At 37.0% G+C, this 21,254-nt stretch overlaps 1 protein-coding gene across 1 annotated transcript in view; it reads right to left on the minus strand.

Moving 5' to 3' along the window:
• Window positions 1-21,254, minus strand: part of PRKCH (protein kinase C eta) — a 308,783-nt gene that overhangs the window by 35,394 nt on the left and 252,135 nt on the right. The window contains exons 11-12 of the mRNA XM_044664866.1: window positions 18,782-18,920; window positions 15,130-15,318 (exon numbers count right to left, since the gene is read on the minus strand). Coding sequence (XP_044520801.1) covers window positions 15,130-15,318; window positions 18,782-18,920 — 328 coding nt within the window. The remainder of the gene's footprint in view (window positions 1-15,129; window positions 15,319-18,781; window positions 18,921-21,254) is intronic.

Here is a 21,254-nt window from a genome sequence, read left to right on the forward strand (position 1 = left end):
GCTTCCTTCAAAGGTTAGCTCAGCAACCACCTTCTAAGCAACATCTTTTCTGAACCTTCTAATCTTTCTTTTTTCTCTTATTTCTAGTTAGCTTTTATTTACTTATGTATTTACATGTTATTCTTGTAGGCTCCTTCTGATCCAATACAATTGGTATCTATTAAGTATCTACTAAATCAGTCAATAAACATTTATTAAGTGCCTGCTCTGTTCTAGGTACTATACTAAGCACTAAGAATGCAAAGAAAGTGAAAGCAAAGACAATCTCAGTTCTGAAGTAGTTCACAATCTAATGGGGGAGACAACAGGTACAAACAAACTGGAACTAGCCTTGCTTACCTGCTATTTTCCAATCTTGTCACTCTATCTTGTTCCTCTGCTTTTGCAAAGGCAGTATGCACTAAATGTGAAAGGAAGGGTCTGTTTTTTATTTACATCTTAGAATTATTCATAATATTGCATATATGGTGTTGTTTCTTCCTGCTCTCCTCAACTCAATTAAACAGTCATGAGAATTAATTATAGGTGAAGTGTTAATATTAGCAAGGTGTTACTATACTGTCATCTCTTTGCGAAGTACAAATACCCTTTTTTTAAATCAGAAGGGAATAACTTTTATTAGACAAATGATGATGGGTCATGTAATATTCTTGTAGAATACAATCTAGGTGGAGTCATTACAGACCAGAAATTGAAAATTAAAGAACTACTGGGGGTAGGAAGAGTGAACTAGGGGGAAGGAAGAAAGGGGTAGCTAGGGGGCTTTGTGGCAGAACTGCTCACTCAGAATGAAGCACCGCCATCCAGCAAAGTAATTTGAGAGTTCATGGCACAAGTGAGGAGGCACACTCTCCAGATAGACACTGACACTGAGAATCACTCATTTAAGACCACAGCAGCTCTAAAGAGCATGACCTCTCTGTCAAAAAAAAGAGAGCCAGCTATGGGCTCAAGGGAGAGTCAGTCCTGCCAATCAAGAGTTGGGCTTCAGATAGGATGGAAAAGGAGATAGAGGCCTTCCAGGCTTGGCAGAAACAGAAGAGTGAATAACCTTGGCCACACGTGTTCCTTATGTATATATGTATATAGTACCTACCATGGTACTCAAGCTTGTGCCCACTATTCCCACATATGTATCTGTGAGTGAGAATTTCCCAGGTTTATGGAGGAGGAATATATTTTTTTAAATTTTTATTTTGAATATTTTCCCCTGGTTACATATTTCATGTTCTTTCCCTCTCCCCTATAAGCCCCCTAAACCCCCTTAGCCAATGCACAATTCCACTGGGTTTTACATGTATCATTGATCAAGACCTAATTCCATATTATTGATAGTTGGACTAGAGTTATCGTTTAGTGTCTACATCCCCAATAATATCCCCATCAACCCATGTGTTCAAGCAGTTGTTTTTCTTCTGTGTTTCTCCTCCCACAGTTTTGAGGAGGAATATTTTTTAACTGATCTTTTTACTATGCCAACTTAATGAATCCCTTTGCTAAGACTAATGGTATCTACTGTTGGCCTATTAGTGGGAAACATATGGGTAGGGAAAAAAAAGAAAAACCCTCACATGATGGAAGTGCTTCCATCCTACCCTGACTCAAATGGACTGAACTGCGTTTTTCAAGGATCACCTGGAGTCATGTCCATTATTGTTTATTCAATCAGAAAGAGAGAGGTGTTCATACTAGTAAAGGGATAATAGGGTGTCAACACCTTTTAAACATATTAGCACCTCATTATCTATGACTACATCTTATGACTAATAGCCCTTGAACTGAGGCAGGGGTAAGGAGATAGGAGGTTAAACTGAATCTATACTGTCTCATACTACGTATGCCTTACACATTGTAGGTTTGTAACAAATGTATAATTTTTTAAAAATGAAAAACCTTGAAGGTTTTGGAAGGTGTATTTATAACACCTTCAGAATCCTTCCCTATTTTCTAGGGTAGACTATTATTAGGGCAGTTAGCTGGAGCAGTGGATAGAGCGTGGCGCCTGGAGTCAAGAAGATTCATTTTCCTGAGTTCAAACCCAGCCTAAGAGACTTATTAGCTATGTGACCTTGGGCAAGCCACTTAACTGTTTGTCTCAGTCTTTCATCTGTAAAATAAGCTGGAGAAGGAAATGGCAAACCACTCTAATATCTCTGCCAAGAAAACCCCAAAAAGAGTAATGAAGAGTTGGATGTGACTGAACACAAGCCAGTATCAAGCCACTATCTATCACATCACTAATCTATTCCAGGTTTCACAGATACATCATTACTTCCAGAATAAATAATTAAATTCCTTATTTTTCCATTTAAGGTCCTCTATAATCAACATATTCTCTAGCTGATATGACTCCCACCTGGAATACTCCTTGTTCCCCTTGCTGCTCTCTCTTATCTGCTTTTAGTAATGTCAATCCCTGCCCTATCTTTAGGTGCCAAGAAGCCATTTTTGATTCCTCTCTTCCTCCTACCCCCTACCCCAGAGGGAAGTGAGATATCATTGTATTTTGGGTTTTTCCTTTGCAATGAATGATTCTGTCTTTTATTATATAATTCCTCATGTCCATATCTTATCTCCACTATAAGACTCGATGCTCCTCCAAGGTATGTACTGTGTCTTATTTTGTCAGACAAGCACCCAGATACTGTGAATGAATTCATTAGGTTCTTGATAAAAATGATGAGCCAAATTTATATACTAAGCTGAATTTTGGTCCTGGGTCGGACATCCAGTATTCTATGAGACAATGTATATGTAGGGCTTTGATATAATTTATGAGGAAACTACCATAATGTTAAACAGGGTTTTAACTCCTTTCAGAGTTATAGGATTACATATGTAGACCACTATGATTTCCTTATAAGCAGAACATCAGTCAGTCTTGCTAAAGGCTTGTAGTGTTTGCATATTAATAAACACATTTTGCTAGGACTTAGGATCATTTTCCATCTTATTTCTCCTCATATGACTATAATCAGGCCTCAAACCCTTCAACTCTCAATTATGAAGAGGTTATGTAATTTAAAAATTATACCCTTCTCCAGTCTCCTCCCCCATTTTTTCTTCTTTAAAGTGGGAAATGGAGAGCATGAGATAAGCAAGTCAATGTTTCTGTGAATAGTTATCATAAAACTTCTATAGGAGAGACAGTTGAAGCTGGTAGTTAAAGACAGTTTGGGAACTCTTTATATTTTCATCTGATGAATTTTCCACCTGGCACAATTTTTGTAAATAATAGTACAGATGTAGCCTTTTGCTAAACTTTGGTGATATTTTTGATACAATTAAATTTTCTATTTTCTGCATGGTTAAATATTAAAAGCACCGAAAAATTTCCCTTTGATGCCAAGCTTATAATGGGCTACAGGGCTGATGAAAAGTGATCCAAGAATAGGAATTACTCCTATAGGAAATCTACCAAGAGAGTATACCAAACTTCTCTTTTATTACCCTTATTTAATCCAACCACCTGTGAGAGCACAAACGTGTTGACTTAAGAGAAGACTGGAGGAGCAAAGTTATTTTCACAGGACATGATTTAGAAAACTGGCATTTATCCTTTAAGCATGTCAAAGTCCCGGCCTCCCAAATGTAGACTAGCTATGTAGGCTATGCCTTTCCTTATTCATTTTTAGCAGCTGAAATGTCAACATAACCCTATTCTAATCTGGAAGTTCCATGCAAACAAGTTCACTTTCCTCCAAGACAGAATTATTTGCTTTAAACCATATCCATTGTATCTTCCCTCTGGTTTAGAGATAAAAAAGAAGCTATTCTCAAAGTCCCTAAAATAGCTTGATAGTCATGGCTTTAAGGAACAATAGCAAAGGGATCATCAACAGTAATTCACTCAGTTTTATATTCTTAAATAAAAAGTATGATTTAAACAAATCTTCTTTCAGAGAAGTAATCTATCATGACTTTTACTCCAATACTTATTGGTTGAATTAATTAACATACCTAAAACATCCTCCATCTTGTTCAGATGATGCCTAAAAACATCAAATAACATGAAGATATTTTTCTTTGTATTTACTTTCAAGTTCCTATTTTGTAGACCTAGTCCAAATTCATCTTATATTTTTCTTATATTAGGCAATATAGATGGGTATTAGGCATTTAGCCTAATTAGGCAATTAGGCAATCAGCTAGGTAGCATAGAAGAAAGAGCAATGGACTTGGAGCTCAAAAGATCTAAGTTCAAAACCAGTCTCAGATATGTATTAGTTCTGACACTTTGGGCAAGTTACTTAACCTTTGTCTGCCTCAGTTTCCTCAGCTGTAGAATGGGGATCATTTGAGAGCACCAACTTTTTAGGGATGTTGTGAGGATCAAATGAGATAATATTTGTAAAGTCCTTAGCATAGTACCTGGCATATGGTGGATGCTTTATAAATGCTATTCCCTCCCTTATTGCTTACTTCCCATTGGGTGCTAATTACCAGGCTTATAAACAGAAGTAAAAGCACAGATCTTCAGATCTTCAGGGACTTTTCTGGGAGTCTGGGGACTAGAGGAAAAGAGAACATCCAAGTCATTCTCCACTTGGGTACACTATTAAGATAGAGAGGGTACACTTTTGGATGTGAAGGTAACTCCATGGATCTTTTGAAGTACTTGTTTCTCTATCTTATTTCATTGTGAGGGAAGAGAAACTCTTAAAATCATAAAGATTTTACACAAGCCCTGTTTCCAAGGAGCCTTAAATGTCCTCAAAATAGCTTGTTAATTCTCAAAATGACTTCATGGAATGAGTTTGAAAATAAGTGTTATTTCAATTACACAATTATGTGAGGAGACACGAAGTGCAAATGACTAACCAAAATCCTTCTCAAGGATGCCAGGGTACAGCTCCTCTACCTTCTGGGCTTCTAACTTCTTGCCTCTCTTGCCATCCCCTTCTTATTTATGCTAGGCCCTACAAAGGCCTATTTACAAAGCCTTTGTAAGGTATATCAGATATAGGAAGATTTTAGAACATTAATCAAGAAAGCTGAGTGCACATGAAAGTTGGAAAAACACCATCAGCAAGCTCTTCATCCAATAATTTTATTTTCTCAAAAAACAATGTGAGAATGCAGGAAATAATTTATAAAAGACAACAATGACTTTTAAAGGAAATAACTAATCACCCTTTGAATCCGGAGGAGGGAGGAGGAGAAGGTGGGGAAAAGTTTTCCATTTAAAAAAAAGAAAAAGATCCAGTTGATACATATTTTAGGAACACTGGTCTTATGTCCCAAGAAAGCCCTGGGAACTTCCATCAGGAAGTCTGTAAAAAAATAAAAATAAGAACTAACTCATCCTCCTAAGAGCAAGAGTCAGAAAAAGTCAAGGACAGAGAACAGCAAAGCAGAGCAGACACAGTTTTTCCTTTTTTGAAGGTTAGGAAATGATGGATCTTGCCCTGCTGATAGACTGCTCTTGCATCACATACATGACAATTTTCTGATAAAGCTTTTCTTTCACCTTTCTGAATCTATGAAATGATTTCTGCTCATCTCTCCCTTAAAAAAAGCTGATTGGTTAGATGACATAGTGGGTAGGATAAGTTGGAGGAATGAGGCACCTCTTAGAATGAGTGCCAAGTATTCAGAGAGGGGTGCTGAAGGAATGGAACTGAAGAAGTCATCAAAACATTCAATCTAGCATGGGGGTTTAGAAAATAATGTCTAACCAGGAGTGAGTTGGTAACATATGGATGAAAAAGTGGCATCTGGGGGGGGGAGGGGCAGTTGAAGCAGGAGGAAATGCCTGTAAAAATATGAAGGGAAAAGCAATTCCCATCTCCTACATGAATTCAGATGGAAATAGGGGTGGCTAAGAAACCCTGGTAGGTTAGAAGCAATGACTAGTATTGTCTTACTAATCAAATGAGTTAATGTTTGTAAGGTACTTAGAACAGTGCCTAGCAAATAGTAGGTGCTTAATAAATGCTTATTCTCTTCTCCTTCTGTTCCTTGACTAAAAATATTGCTAGTTATACCTTAGACTACAGGAGAAGGATCTCCCTTCCACTATCTACTTCTGGTGATTCATGTGGACAAAAATTATACTAGCAAGAGAAACCAAGAAAGTACTGCTAAAGATTATAAAGATTTATAAAGATTATGAAGTAAAAAAAATTCAAAGAATACAGGAGTATAAGATGATTGTTCCTCACATTTGTCCATTCAATGTAAGAGATATAAAGAACAAAATTTGATTTGAGATGTGAATAGTCATCTAAGAAGATGATGTCTGAGAGTGGGATTTGTATTCCTGGACCATGGCTTAAAAATATAAGAATGACAAATTTCTAACTAGGGATAGAGTAGATTGTGCAAAGGCTCTTAAAAATGTATTTACTAGGTTTCTTATAAATCAATTCAATAAACCTTTAAACTAAAAAGGATGAGGGAAGAAAAGAACACTGCCCGTGTATACCCATCAAGATAGGTACCACAGAGATCAGCTACATTGAAGGATGAAATAGTTGGAATACCCAGAGGTTCACAGGATATAAAATCCAAGAAAAGAACTAATAGTAAAACCTCAAGGGCCTATACACAAATGTTCAAAGTTCAGGCAACAAGCAAGAGGATCTATAGATTCTAATTAGAGAAGGAAAGTTGACCTCAAATGTATTATGAGATGTAGATAGGTGAAAATCAAGACTATGTAAAAAACAGGTTACACGTTAGGTAAAAAGGGAGGGAAGTAGAATGGCACTACACACACACACACACACACACACACACACACACACACACACACACACTCCCCATATATATTCCCCACCCCCATTTCTTTTTATTTCATTTCATTTTTTACATCTGCAAAATTTTTAATTTTTTTTTGACATTTGATAATCTATGTTCTCTTCCTCCTTTTAATGACATCACATATTAAGAAGAAAATCTTTGTTTTTGGTGGCAGGGAAAGGAGAAAAAAAACATGATAAGGGATATTTGGATGAAGATCTGTAGAGGGAGAAAACAGAAGCCACTTTTATATCAAAGTATACTACATGTTCCCTGGACAGAAAGAGTAAATAGATGAGAAATTCAGAAAAGAGATTACAAACCTGGCAAAAATATATGAAATATAGTTGTGAAAGGAGACTTTAAATATCTAGCCATCTACTAGAGATCTAATCTCTGTCTAAAGAAGAAAAGCTAATTCTTTTTGACTCACCTAATCATTAATTTCATCATTAAAAAGGTGAAGGAGCCAATAATGAAAATCTATTCTGTATGTGGATTTTTGCTAACAGAGAGCAATTATTCAATGCAGTGGGAATTATGGAGCGGTGGAGGAAGCATCTACTCTTCCTTTTATAGTTTGTGATGGAGTAAAGAAATTCAGGCATAGACTAACTTGTGTGCTAGATTCTGGAAAATCAGATAGAAAACAGTTTAGAGAAAGTATGGGTTAATCCCATGGACTAAAATTAATTCTATCAAAAAAGTTATTCTAGGAGGATCGAGAAACTTTCAGGAACGAAATTCTAAAGATACAGGGAGAAAAAATTCCAATAAGAAATTATACATGTATGGATGATATATGTATTACATATACATATTTAAACATTTCTGTCTTTCTATCTACATATCATCTACTTATAGATGTTGTAGACTGATATATTGATTGATCTCTTGATTGTGATATTTATAGAAAATGGAAGCAAGTACAGGCAATAGAAGCCTAATATATGAACCTGCAAAGATAATGTCAACAGAGCTAAAATTCAGAAGGAGATGAAGATGAAGAGGAAAGCTAAAGATAATAAAAATGTTGTTTTTAGCTCTATGTGGGAAAAGAAAAAGTTAAAAGGATGGAAGGGACAGTGATAAAGTGGCAATGGAGAAAATGAAGAGACATTCTTTTTTTTTTCCTTCTCTTTTCCCTAAGGAGAAAAGACCTTTTCATTATAAACAACAAAAACGGCTAAAAAAAATCTGATACCCAAGGAAATAAGGAGATAGTAAAAGAGTTCCTAGTTGTTCTTAATGAATATCATTTCATCTGGCCCTGTATACATCTTTGATTATTGGAACTTATGAATGTGGACAACTTTCAGTAACTTTTGAAAGACTATGAAGTGATGATGCAGGACTGGTGAATGACCAGTTTCTCCTGTTAAAAAAATAAGACAACAAACTGAAATAAAACAATCTGCCAACTATAGTCTATTGAGCTTGACTTTGGTTCCCAAGAAAATTCTGGAATGGATCATTAAGGAGATGGTTAGTGCACATACATACAAAAGCAGTTGTGACTAGAGGAGACTGAGCAGCCCAGTGGGAAAAAGTACTGAATTTGGAATCAGATGGCCTCTGTCACTCACTGAGTGATATTGGTCAAGCCATAACCTATTTGGGTCTCAGTTTCCTTCTCTGTAAAATGAAACAATAGGATTGGATGATCTTTAAGGTCCCCTTTATCTCTAAACCAATAAAATCTTTGATTCGAAGAGTCAAAGTGACTTCAAGAATGGATCTAAAAAACTAATTTTGTTTTCTTTTTTGAAAGGTACTAACTGATTAGGCAATGCTACAGACAGAATTTATTCATATTTTAGTGAAACATTTGATATAGTGTCTCTTACTATTATTGTGAAAAAGATGAAGAGAGCTGTGGACTAGACAATAATATAATTAGTTGGATTAAGATCTGGTTGAAAGGTCAGACTCAAAGAGTAGTCATTGATAGTTCAATGTCAACTTGGCAAAGGATCTCAAATAAAGTGCCAGGAATCTTGGGCTTGGTTTTGTGTTGATTAACCTTTTTAGCAAGAACTTGGATAAAGGTCAAATTTGTAGATGACACAAAGCTGGGAGGGAGAGTTAACATTGGAATCCAAAGAGATAATGACAAGCTAAAGCACTGGGCTGAATCTAAAAAAGACATAAATGAAAAGTCTTACATTTAGGTTCAAAATAGCAACTTTCCTAGTAAAAGACAGGTGATGTATTATGAGGAAAGCAGTTGTCTGGAAAAGATCTGGGAATTCTAGTGGGGTATAAGCTCAGTATCATTCAGTGCCCTATGGTCATCAAAGAAGTCAATACAATCTCGGGGCTAAATTATGAGAGGAACAGCTTCTAGGAACAAAGAGGTGATTGTCCCTCTGTATTCTGCTCTGGATAGAATAGATCTGTAATACTGTGTTTAGTTCTAGGCATCACAGTTTAAGAAGACCAATGAGCTGGGCAGCATATAGAGGAAGGCAACCAGAATGGTGGAAATCAGCTAATCTGGCATTTGACTGACTAACTTATGGAAGGTCTTAAATCCAATTTATATGAGAATCTTTTGAAAGAACTAGGATATTTAGCCTAGAGAAGAGAAGATTGCTGGACTCTACTTGCTCCCTCCAAGGTAACTGACTTTTAGCTCTTGTCCTAGCAGTAACTTTCTAGGTAAACTCACAGAGAACTCACACAAGGCAAGCACTCACATGGAGGTGAGAAGAACTGACAGAAGGACACTCTAATGGTCACCCTGAAGAACTTTGGTATTGATTGTGGAACATGGGAAATTCTGGTTCAGGATCATTCAGCACTGCGTGCCTATATCAAAGAAAAATGTGCTCTGGGAGCAAAGTAGAATTGCAGTAGCTCCAAAGAAACATGAGAGGTGCACATTTAGAGACATCTCCACCCTAAATGTTCATCCAAGCTATTTGTGCTTGACCTGGGGCAGAGTCTTCCAAGCTTATATTGGTCTAATCAACCACAGTTGGACATGCTGTACATTGACCTTGACATAGTAATGTCATTTTGGTCCTCTTCCAGTACAAAGGACAACAACCAACCAACCAACCAACCAACCAGGTAAACTCATATGACTTTGCTCACTACACAGCTATGTTTCTGATGCACATAAAATAAAACCAATAGGCTGCAATTAAAATTAAATACAACATTTCATAAGTATTTCCTACTATTCAAAGTACTGAGGGAGGTACAAAGAAAAATGAGAGAATTGAGAGATAATATACAAATAACTCCAGAGTTAATACCATGAGATCCTAGGCTTCCCTACATCCATATATTATTATTGTGCTCTATTTCTCCAAATTATAAGCTTCCCTTGTAGTACCTATCTCACTGATTTGTTATGAGGATCAAATGAATTAATAATGTATGCAAAGTACTTGGCAAAGCATTGCTTCATACATTTCGGCTATCATCATTATTAATCTTCCCTCTTTTTACACAGAGTTTGATTTAATAACACAAACTCTCAACAAGAGCTTGCTTCTAGGTAGCAGCTGAACAAGAACTGACAGCTGTTAAAGAATTGGGCCAAATGGTCTAAATATAACTTCATGCTTCAAGCACTCAGTAGTGACTCACACTCTGCTTTGCTGTTGTATTAAATTCAACATGCTCCTAATTTCAGAATTCTTAAAAATTTCTTCCACTTGATCACTTGCTATTTTTTTTCAGCAGACTGGTTCTCAGAAAACAACTGGATTTCTTTATCTGTGGCATTTAAGCTTATGGTTTTAAAGAAAAACACATTTTTTTTAGCCTTATAATTAAGAATGTATCAATTCCTTCTGAAATCCCATTCAAGTCAGGTGAATTTTCCTGAAAATCACCTAGGTCTTTTCTTGAAAGACCAAATTATAATATGTCACAGTTTTTAGTAGTTTTTGACAGAAGAGAACAATAGTGAATTCTTGACTAATACTTTGAAAAGGAAATACCACATAAAGGGATAATCGTGACACTAGCTGCCACTCTCATTCCAGTGCCAGGACCAAAGAAACAGAAGGAAGTGTGCTCATCTTCATGGATTGCTTAAAGAAAATTCATGAGGCTCCAATTAAGCTTAACACATGGACTAGAGGGACGATTTCTAGAATAATGATTATCCATGGATATTCCTTGACAAGATTTTCCCTGCATTAAAAAAACCATCAAATTTGGTCATATTTCTATGAGGATTATGGAAATTGGGTACATTGACTCAAGAAGAGGCAGTGTTTTCCTATTGGAAAGGTGGTTATGTTAGTAATTTTTGCTGCCTATTTCCCACTTCCATTAAAAGTTGGATAAGAGGAAGCAGGCTTACTTTAAAGGAGAAAGAAAGAAAGACCTACAGATAAGACATCTGAAAGAAGTCTCTCACCTTTGCAGATTGTGAGATACTTGAATCTCACAGGGGTCAAATGGGGCAAAGAAGTCCCCTCTATAAATTTCACTAAAAAATAAGCACAGGCATTTTGGGTGCCATTCTATCCAGGGAAAATGGAGACAAGTATTTAAACTCATCATGTTTCTCTTCATTGCCCTTCAGGCCACCTGAAATTTTGACTCATTAGAGAGTATGGTGTTTAATTTTTTTTTTTTAGTTATGATGGCCTTAATTAGGAGAATACTGGCATTGAAAAGAGGGATTTGTACTATGATGCAAGCAGTTAGATTAAGCCCCTTTCACTCAATATAAAATAATAATAGCTAGCAATATGTAGCACTTTAAAGTTTGCAAAGCATTTACCATAACATATAGTCCATTTGATCATAATATGAACCTTGTAGTGGATATGCTATGTGAAATATACATAGAATTTCCATTACATAGATGAGGGAAATAAGGCTAGGGGAGGTTTAGTGACTTGCTCAGGATTACACAGCTAAAGTGTCTGAGGCAGGATACAAACCTTCTCGACACCAAGTCCAGCACTGTATCCACTACAACAACAAGCTGTCCTAGTCTCTAACCTTTGTGAGTCATTTGGAACAAGTCATGTAATCTGGAATTTAGCTGGCTATGTGTATGTATTCTTTCACCTCCCTGTACTAGGTCAAAAATTCAGGGGACCCAGGGATAGCAATGAGGTAGAGAATGTATACACTTTGTATCCTTTTTGTATCAGTGAATATGTCCATTAAACTGGTTTTAGGAAAACTATTCAGAAAATCCCACAGTTTGATTAACTTGATTTTTTTTTTGACACTTTCTGAATTCCTGAAGCGACTCGCATAGACTAGATCAGTAGAATCAAAATCAAATAGAAACAGATCTGTGTGGGTTATATATTGATTTAGAAAACCAAAAATTAACATCATCTATATTGTATTGCATTTTTATTATATTTTCCAATTACATTTTTAAATGGTTCTGGCTTCCCTCTGGAGTTTTGAGGCCCAAGGGCCCTGAGTTTGACACTTCTGGATGAAATAAACTCTTAAAAAAACAACCTTCTGTCTTAAAATCAATACTAAGTATTGTTTCTAAGGCAAAAGAATGGTAAGGACGAGGCAATTGGGGTTAAGTGACTTGCCCAGGGTCACGCAACTAGGAAGTGTTTGAGGCCAAATTTGAATTTTTAAAATATTTTATAAAACTTATTAAAAATCACTAGAAGTAAAGGAATAAAAAGGCAATTATCTAAGAAAATAATACCACGTGACTGAATTTTTTTGCCTGTTTAGAAAGCTCGCTCCACCAAAGCCATGAGAGGAAGAGAAGAGAGCAAGAGGTGGGACTACACCAAATTTATATCCTCCCTACATCAGCATATAACATGAGGAGGAGAGTGGGGTGCTGGGAATTGTAGTTCTAGGGTACAGATATTAATTTCACAATCCCCCCTGTGATCCTTTGGAAGACTAATCTCCCCAATAGATCATTTAAACATAACCAGCTTATGACTCTAGAGATCTTCAACTAGAGGTACATACAATATTGCACTTTCTAAGGGGAAATTACAATAATTTGGGGATAAAGGGAAATAAAAGAGAAAGAGAACTTTCAAGGCTTTTCTAGCCCTGAAAATTATATGGTCTTTTGGAAGGCAGCTATGCTAACCACTATACCACCAATGCTCCATGTGGAAAGCAAGTGACATACTTAATATACTTCTGTGACCCTTATAGTACCTAGAATAATAACATGCACAGAAAAGAGATTTAATAAATATTTGTTGATTGAATAAATTTGTATTCTAGTCCATAAAGTTAAACTCTTGTGTAATAATTTTTTTCATTAAATTTGGCTACAGTAATTAATTGCACTAGGCGTTTTTAATGTTTAGAATGGCACTATGAATGGCTGAAGTTGCTATTATTATTATTACTAGCATTAATAATTAATAATAATATTACTGAGAGGCATGGGAAGGAGGTCATGGTACCCTGGGTAATTACACTAAGCCAGATTCTGGGTCATTGAACTTGATAACCAACTGTTTTGTTTGTTCCAGAGCTAACAGCGTGATCAGAGTATGTTATCACAGATTTGGTGACCAAGTTTAACCACATACAAGCTGCATCAGTGAACTTCTATTTAGGACGACAAGAGACTTCATGGGCTTTATGTCTTACTAAGCTTCAGAAATCACTCACATAGTAGAGCCCCACCCCACCTCTCCCATCCACATGTTCCCAGACGAGATGCTGCGCAGATATACTTTTTTGAAAGTTAGCTCTTATCTCTTGGCTCACATCCCACACTATGCCTTATAGGGAAGGGCTGAAAGCACTGGAGATGTTTAGTCTAAAGAGAAGACTGGAGGGGAACATGATAGCTGTTTGTTTTATATTTCAGACATTAGTATGTCAGTCTATGTGTCAGGATGACTTTTTTTTTTTTTTTAAACCCATACCTTCTGTCTTGGAGTCAATACTGTGTATGGGCTCTGAGGCAGAAGAGTGGTAAGGGTAGGCAATGGGGGTCAAGTGATTTGTCTAGGGTCACACAGCTGGGAAGTGTCTGAGGCCAGATTTGAACCTAGGACCTCCCGTCTCTAGCCCTGGCTCTCAATCCACTGAGCTACCCAGCTGCCCCCTGGATAACATTCTAATAATGCATTAAAGTATGGCAACAATCCTACTGAATGCAAGTCATCATGGGTATTTAAACTTACCATGTCCTTTATTGTCCTTTAGGTCACCTAGAATTTTGACTCTTCAGAGAACTTGATATTCCATGTTTTGCAGCTATATAACGGGCTTGATTGTGAGAATATTGGTGTTGAAAGGGAGGACTTTTATGTTAGATAGTAGTTTTGGATTACTGAACTAGTGGTCTGATAGAAGCAGTCACTCTTCAGGAAAGTGGGGTTAAGGGGCACAAGTTCCATCAGGGCATGGGATCTGGTAGGAGTGGGTAGGTGGTTGGTTAGGATGATGTACAGGAAGTAGTCAAAGAAAATGGAGAGAAATTAAAATACCTGAGGGCTCAGAGTAGATGAGTCAGGACAGAAAGAGCATATAAAAGATGAGACACATTTTCCGCCCTCTTTCCTTTATGGCTATAAGGAGGCAGGACTGCTTTTAGCTGGTCTGAGAATCAGGACAGGGGAATGGCAGGTGTTGAGTTGCCCCCACACCCACAGACTCTATTAATTAAAAAACTTTTTTGCTGATTTAATTTTACTAAAATTTGTAATCCTTTGTAATCCTTTGGAATGTAGTTGATTTTATGCATTAAAAAAAAAAACATGATTCTGAGAAGAGATACATAGGTATTCCCAGGTTGCTAAAGTGGTCCATTACAGAGAAAAGGTTAAAACCCCCCGTTTTAGATAAATGTGGGCTTATCTTCTCTCTAAAGTTAACTCATGACTTTGAGGCATATAATATAGTACCTTAAATACATACCCCCAAAAAAAGCCTTTCCCACTACTATCTTTTGGAATTTGGATCCTTCATCCTGAGTTGGGTCATTTTCTGTTAGAACAATTGGAACCTTTCATGAAGCCAGAAAACAAGTCAAAGCAAGAAAGGGAACTAAATCTCAGAATTTTTGAAAACCACTCTACACACCCAGTGGAAAGAGTATAATGATAAGAAACTACTGACTTGTACAAAACCAGGACACTTCCACACAGAAAACAAAAAGAAACAAAAGAACAAGCAACAGAAACATTTTGCGCATTTGTAAACATGCAAGCAAACCTGACCCAACCACTGTTGTTTTCTTTGGCCAGGGAGAAGATATTTTAGAGAAAGGAAATAACCTTTACCTAGAATCCTTTGGTGGGTAACCTTTTGACCTCTTTGGGTCATATATACAATTTCCAAAAAGAATCCTAGAGTTACTATTGAGAGGTGGGAAAAAACTACATGTGAAGGATACATTAAGCTGATTAAAGTTAGTCAAATAATGTTGAAAAGACCCAAACTCACAGCTTTTAAGATTCCTGTGGCATCCTCATGGAGCCATGTAGGGTAAACAACTTCATCATTCAATATGGCTTCAAAAAGATCATCTTCATTTTCAGCTTCAAAGGGAGCATGACCACATAGCATCTCATAAAGCAGCACTCCCATTGCCCACCAATCTACAGCAGGACCATAGAGCATTTCCTGGAGAATCTGTGAAGCAAATGAAGTGATGTGATGAACATGCCATACTACTTAAATTAATGAGTAGAATCTTAAATTCAGATGAGATTATCAAGCCACTATCTTTTTTCCCCCCTCCTTCATCTGGAGGTGGCACTTTCTAAACTGTCCCAAGATGATCACCATCAACCCCCACTGCCCAGGCTACTCATTGAACCCTGAAGCTGATCTGTTCCAACAAGCAAGTGAACCAAAATCATCATATATAGCCAGTCCCAGACCTTACTTCCTTTATTCATCCCAGGTATCTCATCCACTTTGCTACTATGTACAAATAGAGGGGAATTCTTCTTATCTTAGTCTTGGAAAGAGCATAGTAACTGACTGCCCCATTGATAGCTATATTAATCACCCTTATGACTCCCCAGACTCAAGTCTTTTACCCTAGATATTACTCCCCTACATGTACTGCCTCCTGTTATTAGACTATAGCTTTATGAAGCCATGGACTTATCTTGTTTTTCTATTTATTGCCAGTGTTTATCAAAGTATTCAACATAAATATTTATTTATTCATTCACCATCCATCCATCCATCCATCCATCCATCCATCCATCCATTCATCCAATCCAACCCTCACTGTTTGCAGAGGAGGAAACTAAGGTCCAAAGACCATTGAAGGTCACATCTCAACTTTGTGGCTGTCTGGAACTAGATCCTGGGTGTCCTGATTATTTGTCTAGCCTTCTTTACAAGGAAAGGAAGAGGAAACATCACGTTAAAATGAGATATTCCTTATGTGTTTCCATTTAAGCTCTACTGTTAAATGTTTCCCTGTGGGTATCTCAGAAGAATCATTATCAAATATTTATAGGCTTTTGATCCAACCAGATGACATAAAAGCCACCTGATATAAGCACAAAAGGCTTTTCAAAAATGTCAATACAAAGAAGATGGTGAAGATTCAGACCCAGGCTCTGCCTAGTAGCCTTCTCTCTCACTATTATATAGTGAATAAACTTACCTTTAAGGTCCAGACATTTTTCTCACATTCTTTCTATCTATTAGGCCTTCATCTCAAATTTTTTTGAAAGGCTTGGGTTACTAAAATAGTCCAGTACAAAGAAAAACCGAGCACGAAAGATAGGAGAGTAAGCCAGCTTTACTGAGGGGACATATTTACAATAAAAAGGGTAATTCAGGGATGGTGATGGAAACAGATCAGGTTCACTAAGTAAGTCTGGTGGGATTTTTATAAGTTCTTACCTTAGTTGAGCAGAAACAAGCATTGGGGGAAAGGACCAAGATTTTGGACCTGAGGTCCGATGCTGACTGAAGCTAGGGATGGGAGGTGGGAGGTACAAAAAAGACTAATAGTAGCTAGTTGGTATTCAAATTTCCTACCAACAGGCAGGAAAGAGGTTTTCAGCTGTTACAGCTGGTCTTATTTTGACAGGGTGACTTAGAGGGCTTGAGCTTCCTTGGGGCTTCTTCATTCAGTGGGATGAGGAAGTTATTGAGGTCATTACAGTCTTCAGAGCCCTGGCTTCCAAGTGATGACAGTACATCCCTGGGAGGGAGGATCACCCAGGGACTGTTATATAACAACTACCACAAGCTGAACTGGGTAAGAAATTTTAATTGAATGAACATTAAAGGAGGAGAGGTTACTGAGTCATGGCAGTAAAGGTTTGAGTATCTATAAGTGGGAGTGGGGAGAACACTTTGTTCCCCAAATATCCTCCTGAATTCATATCATTACTGTTGTTATTAAACAACCCCTGGGTCCTTCTACCTCATTTATCAAAAAGTTTTGCTCTCTTCCACTACTCTCTAACAACTCTTCTGCCCTTATACTTTAATTGTTGTTGTTCAGTAATTTTCAGCTATATCTGACTCTTTGTGACTCTGTTTGGTGTTTTTTTGGTAAAGATACTGAAATAGTTTGCCATTTCCTTCTCTGGCTCATTTTACAGATGAGGAAACTGAGACAAACTGGGCTGCCAGGGTCACTTAGCTATTAAGTGTCTAAGGCTAGATTTAAACTCAGGTCTTCCTGACTCTAAGCCCAGTGCTCTAGGGAACTTCAACGTGCATAAACTCCATAATCTCTCAATTCCTTAGTTTCCTTAAATCCCATTACCAATTCCTTACATGACTCTAGGCACACACAGGGATGGTCACAACCTAGATCTCACCATTACTCACAACTGATTAATCTTCTAGGTCAACTATGTCAAAAATAGAAATAGATCCCTGCTACAGATGGGTGTTTTTCAGTTCTCTTGAAAGTCTTATACCTCTGCTCCAGGCAATTCTTTAAAAGGAAAAGTTGCAGGGAAAGTACTAATCTTTATTGGCTGGGGGTATGTATTTCTTTACCATGGATTTCCCTTTAACAGTGAAATAATTGGTTCGGTTTCTCTCAATAGATATGTCTGTTTCTTTCTGATTAGAATGTAAACTCCTCCTGCCAAATGAGGAATGGCTGAACAAGTTGTGGTATATAGTTGTGATGGAATACTATTGTGCTGAAGATATGATGAAGGGGATGGTTTTTAAAAACCTGGGGAGAGTTATATGAACTGATGCAAAGTAAAGTAAGCAGAACTAGGAGAACATTATACCTTATAATAACAAAATTATAATTAAAACATTAAAAGACTTAGCCTTTCTGATCAATATTGGTTCATGATAATTCCAAAGGACTCAGGTGAGAAAAGTTATCTACCTCCAAAGAAAGAACTGATGTACTGAGTATAGATTGAAGAATTTTTCTCTTAATTTTTCCATTTCTTTCTTCATTCCTTCTTTCCTTCCTGGCTATCTTAGGTATTTTTGTTTGATTTGAAGTGTATAATGAGTATCCTATTTCTTACCTTCTAAATGGATTGGGGAGAGTATGGAGAAATAGAATTTGTAACTGAAAATAAAAATTTCAAATAAAAAAAGAAGGTAAATTTCTTTAAAGTAGGCTTTATTTTATTCTTTGGATTTGTATTCTCTAGCAACTGGTGCAATGCTTGGCATATAGTAGGTGCTTAATAAATCCTTGCCAATTGACTGAATGGTGGGCTGACTACAAGGAAAAAATATGGTAGAATTTTTTAAATTATGTTGAAAAATAGTTGGGGCAGCTGGAGAAGATGAGGAGGAGGTGAATAGGGAAGGAAACACTAAAAAGAGATGGAGACAGTAAAGGAAACACTAAAAAGAGGTAGAGATAGTGGTAACCCTATTCTTTTTTTACTTTATCACATATCCAGTAAGGCTGCTTGTGCAGTGATCTTTTGTTCCTAATTTGGATCAGGTTTCCTTAGAGTTTGCCCTTTTTCCATAAAATGAGCTGCTTTAGTGGGTTAAGGCTTCAGTCTTCACTCATCCATGGTACCAATGACCTGAGTTGGTCTGAGGCCTGCATCTTTAAGCCACAGAATCCTAGTTTGTCCTTGGGTCTAACCTTCCAAAGGCAAAACCTGTGAGACAGGCTTACCTCTGGAGCAATGTAGTCAGGTGTGCCGCAGAATGTTGCAGTGGTGATGCCATCACAGATCCCTTCCTTGCACATTCCAAAGTCGGCTAACTTACAATGACCCTCATGGTCCAACAATACGTTATCCAGTTTCAGATCTCTGAAATAAACAAAGAACAACTGGTCATAAAGGCTGTGGAGTACACCGGCATAAGCAGTTAATAAGAAACGGCACATGGTACTGAGTCATGTCTATAGCACTGGCTCACAGCAGCCTAGTATCGACAGGTGCTGTGGAAGTTTCTCCATTTGGATCAAGAATACCTTTGGACTAGAAACCTGCACATAGTCTCTTTGGTAGAGGCCATGAAACCAGATTACTAGATGATAGACATTTATAATAACAATGATCAAAAGTTAATATTTATAGCAATGACCAATAAAAATAATTGAACTAAATATAGGGTAAATACCACAGATGCAATGTCCACATGTGAGTTATTTACATTTTGGCAAAACAGAAAAAATGTTTTTAATCTTTTATTTTTTCCAATTACATGTAAAAACAATTTTAAGCATTTGTTTAAAAAAGATTTGAGTCCCCAATTCTCTCTCTTCATCCTTTCCCCTCTTCTTGAGATAGCAAGCAATTTGATGGTTATTCATGGGCAGGCATACATATTTCCATATTGATTATAGAAAAAGAAAAGATATAATATAATAACAAATAATAAAAGTGAAAAATAATGTGCTTCAATCTGCATTCAGACTCCTTTATTTCTTTCTCTGGAGGTGGATACCATTTTTATCATAAATTCTTCAGAATTGTCTTGGATCTTCGTATTGCTAAAAATAGTTAAGTAATTCACAGTTGCTCAATGTATAATATTGCTGTTGCTGTGTACAGTGTTTCTGGTTCTGCTCACTTCCCCTTGTACCAGTTCATGTAAATCCAGAAAACAAAACATTTTAATATTTTATCAAAATAAAACAACATCTGGCACTTGTGAACTTGTCCTGTGCCCCTTTTCAAATGTGTCTATATATCCATGAGGTGCTACCACCTTTGCTGAAAATAAATACTAAATAAATATGATTGTTTTAATATAATAAAAATTAATAATAATAACTAACAGTTATATACTATTTACTACATGCCAATAATGATGCTAAGCACTTTATAATTTTTATCTCATATATTTTTTCCCATTTTTTGTGCTTCTTTTACCAATTTGTTGATTCTTTTTTCATGGCTTTCCTGTCTGTATTACTCTCATCCCCACCCCCCAAAATTCCCTTCTAACTCTTTTATTTGATGTTTAAATTCCCTTTTGAGCTCTTACATGACATCTTTTTGGACCTGAGACTAATTCACATTTTTCTTTGATACTTTCACATACTTTGATAATAGCATTCTCTTCTAGGTTTGTATCTTGATCTTCCTTGTCACCACAGTAATTCTTTAGAGTTAGACTCCTTTATTTCATTCATTTTTACCAGTTTATTTTGTGATTTTTTTCTTACTGTTGAACTCTGTTTATAAATTGGAGAAGGCATTGTCCTTTTTGGCCTGAGGCTTGGGGCTTTGCTACTGGCTTATACTAGTAGAGGGTCTCACTGCTGGCTTGCCCTTGTGGGAAACCTCACTGCTAGCCTGTATTGAGGGTAGAGTCTCACTGCTGGACAGTTCCAGGGGCAAGGCCTGACTGTTGATTAGCTCCTTGGGGTGGGGTCTTGTCAAAGATCTGCTCTGGGGTTAGGGCCTTCCTGCTGCCTGGCCTCAAAGTAGGTTTGAGTTCAGTTGGGGCCTCACTTCTAGGGGTTGGGGTAGAGGGAGAGCTGAGCTTCTCATGGCTGCTGAGAAGTAGCATCCCCTTGTTGCTGCCTGCTCAGACTTTCACTTCCCTCCCACCCCAATAACACAGACCTCTTGTGCTGATCATCCAAGCTGCTTTGATCTGGAAAATTGTTCCAAAATTTAGTTTGAAGCTTTGGTTTAAGGTTGTTTGGAGGGGGATTTAGGAGGACTTAGGAAAGTTGTTATCTCACTCTACCATCTTGGCTCCGGAAGTTTTCTATTCATAACTTTGACAAGACATAAGAACAAAGTCTGGAATGCTTAGTGATATACTAATTCTTTGCCTTAAATGTCATCTCATAAGGCTCTGCTGTGCTCAGTGACATTAACCTAACTTGGCTTGTCAGTAGCACACTAGTTGCAAAATGAAAGAAAATTCTCTGAATTCATGGGAATAGAGGTCAACCACTGGTCTTGGACAGAATTCCTAGGTCTACAGCTGTCTTCAAATCACCTTTCCTGAGGACAACATGCACTTGAATCTTGAAAGGCAGTGTGGTGTAGTGGATAAAGTTTTAGACTTGGAGTTAGGAAATCTGGGGGTAAAAATCTTACCTTTGACATTTACTAGCTATGTAAACTTGAGCAGATCACTCTCAGAAATTTTCATCTATAAAATAAGACTTTTGTCTTGAT

Source organism: Gracilinanus agilis, chromosome 2 (genome assembly GCF_016433145.1).
Source record: "Gracilinanus agilis isolate LMUSP501 chromosome 2, AgileGrace, whole genome shotgun sequence".
NCBI classification, from domain to species: domain Eukaryota; kingdom Metazoa; phylum Chordata; class Mammalia; order Didelphimorphia; family Didelphidae; genus Gracilinanus; species Gracilinanus agilis.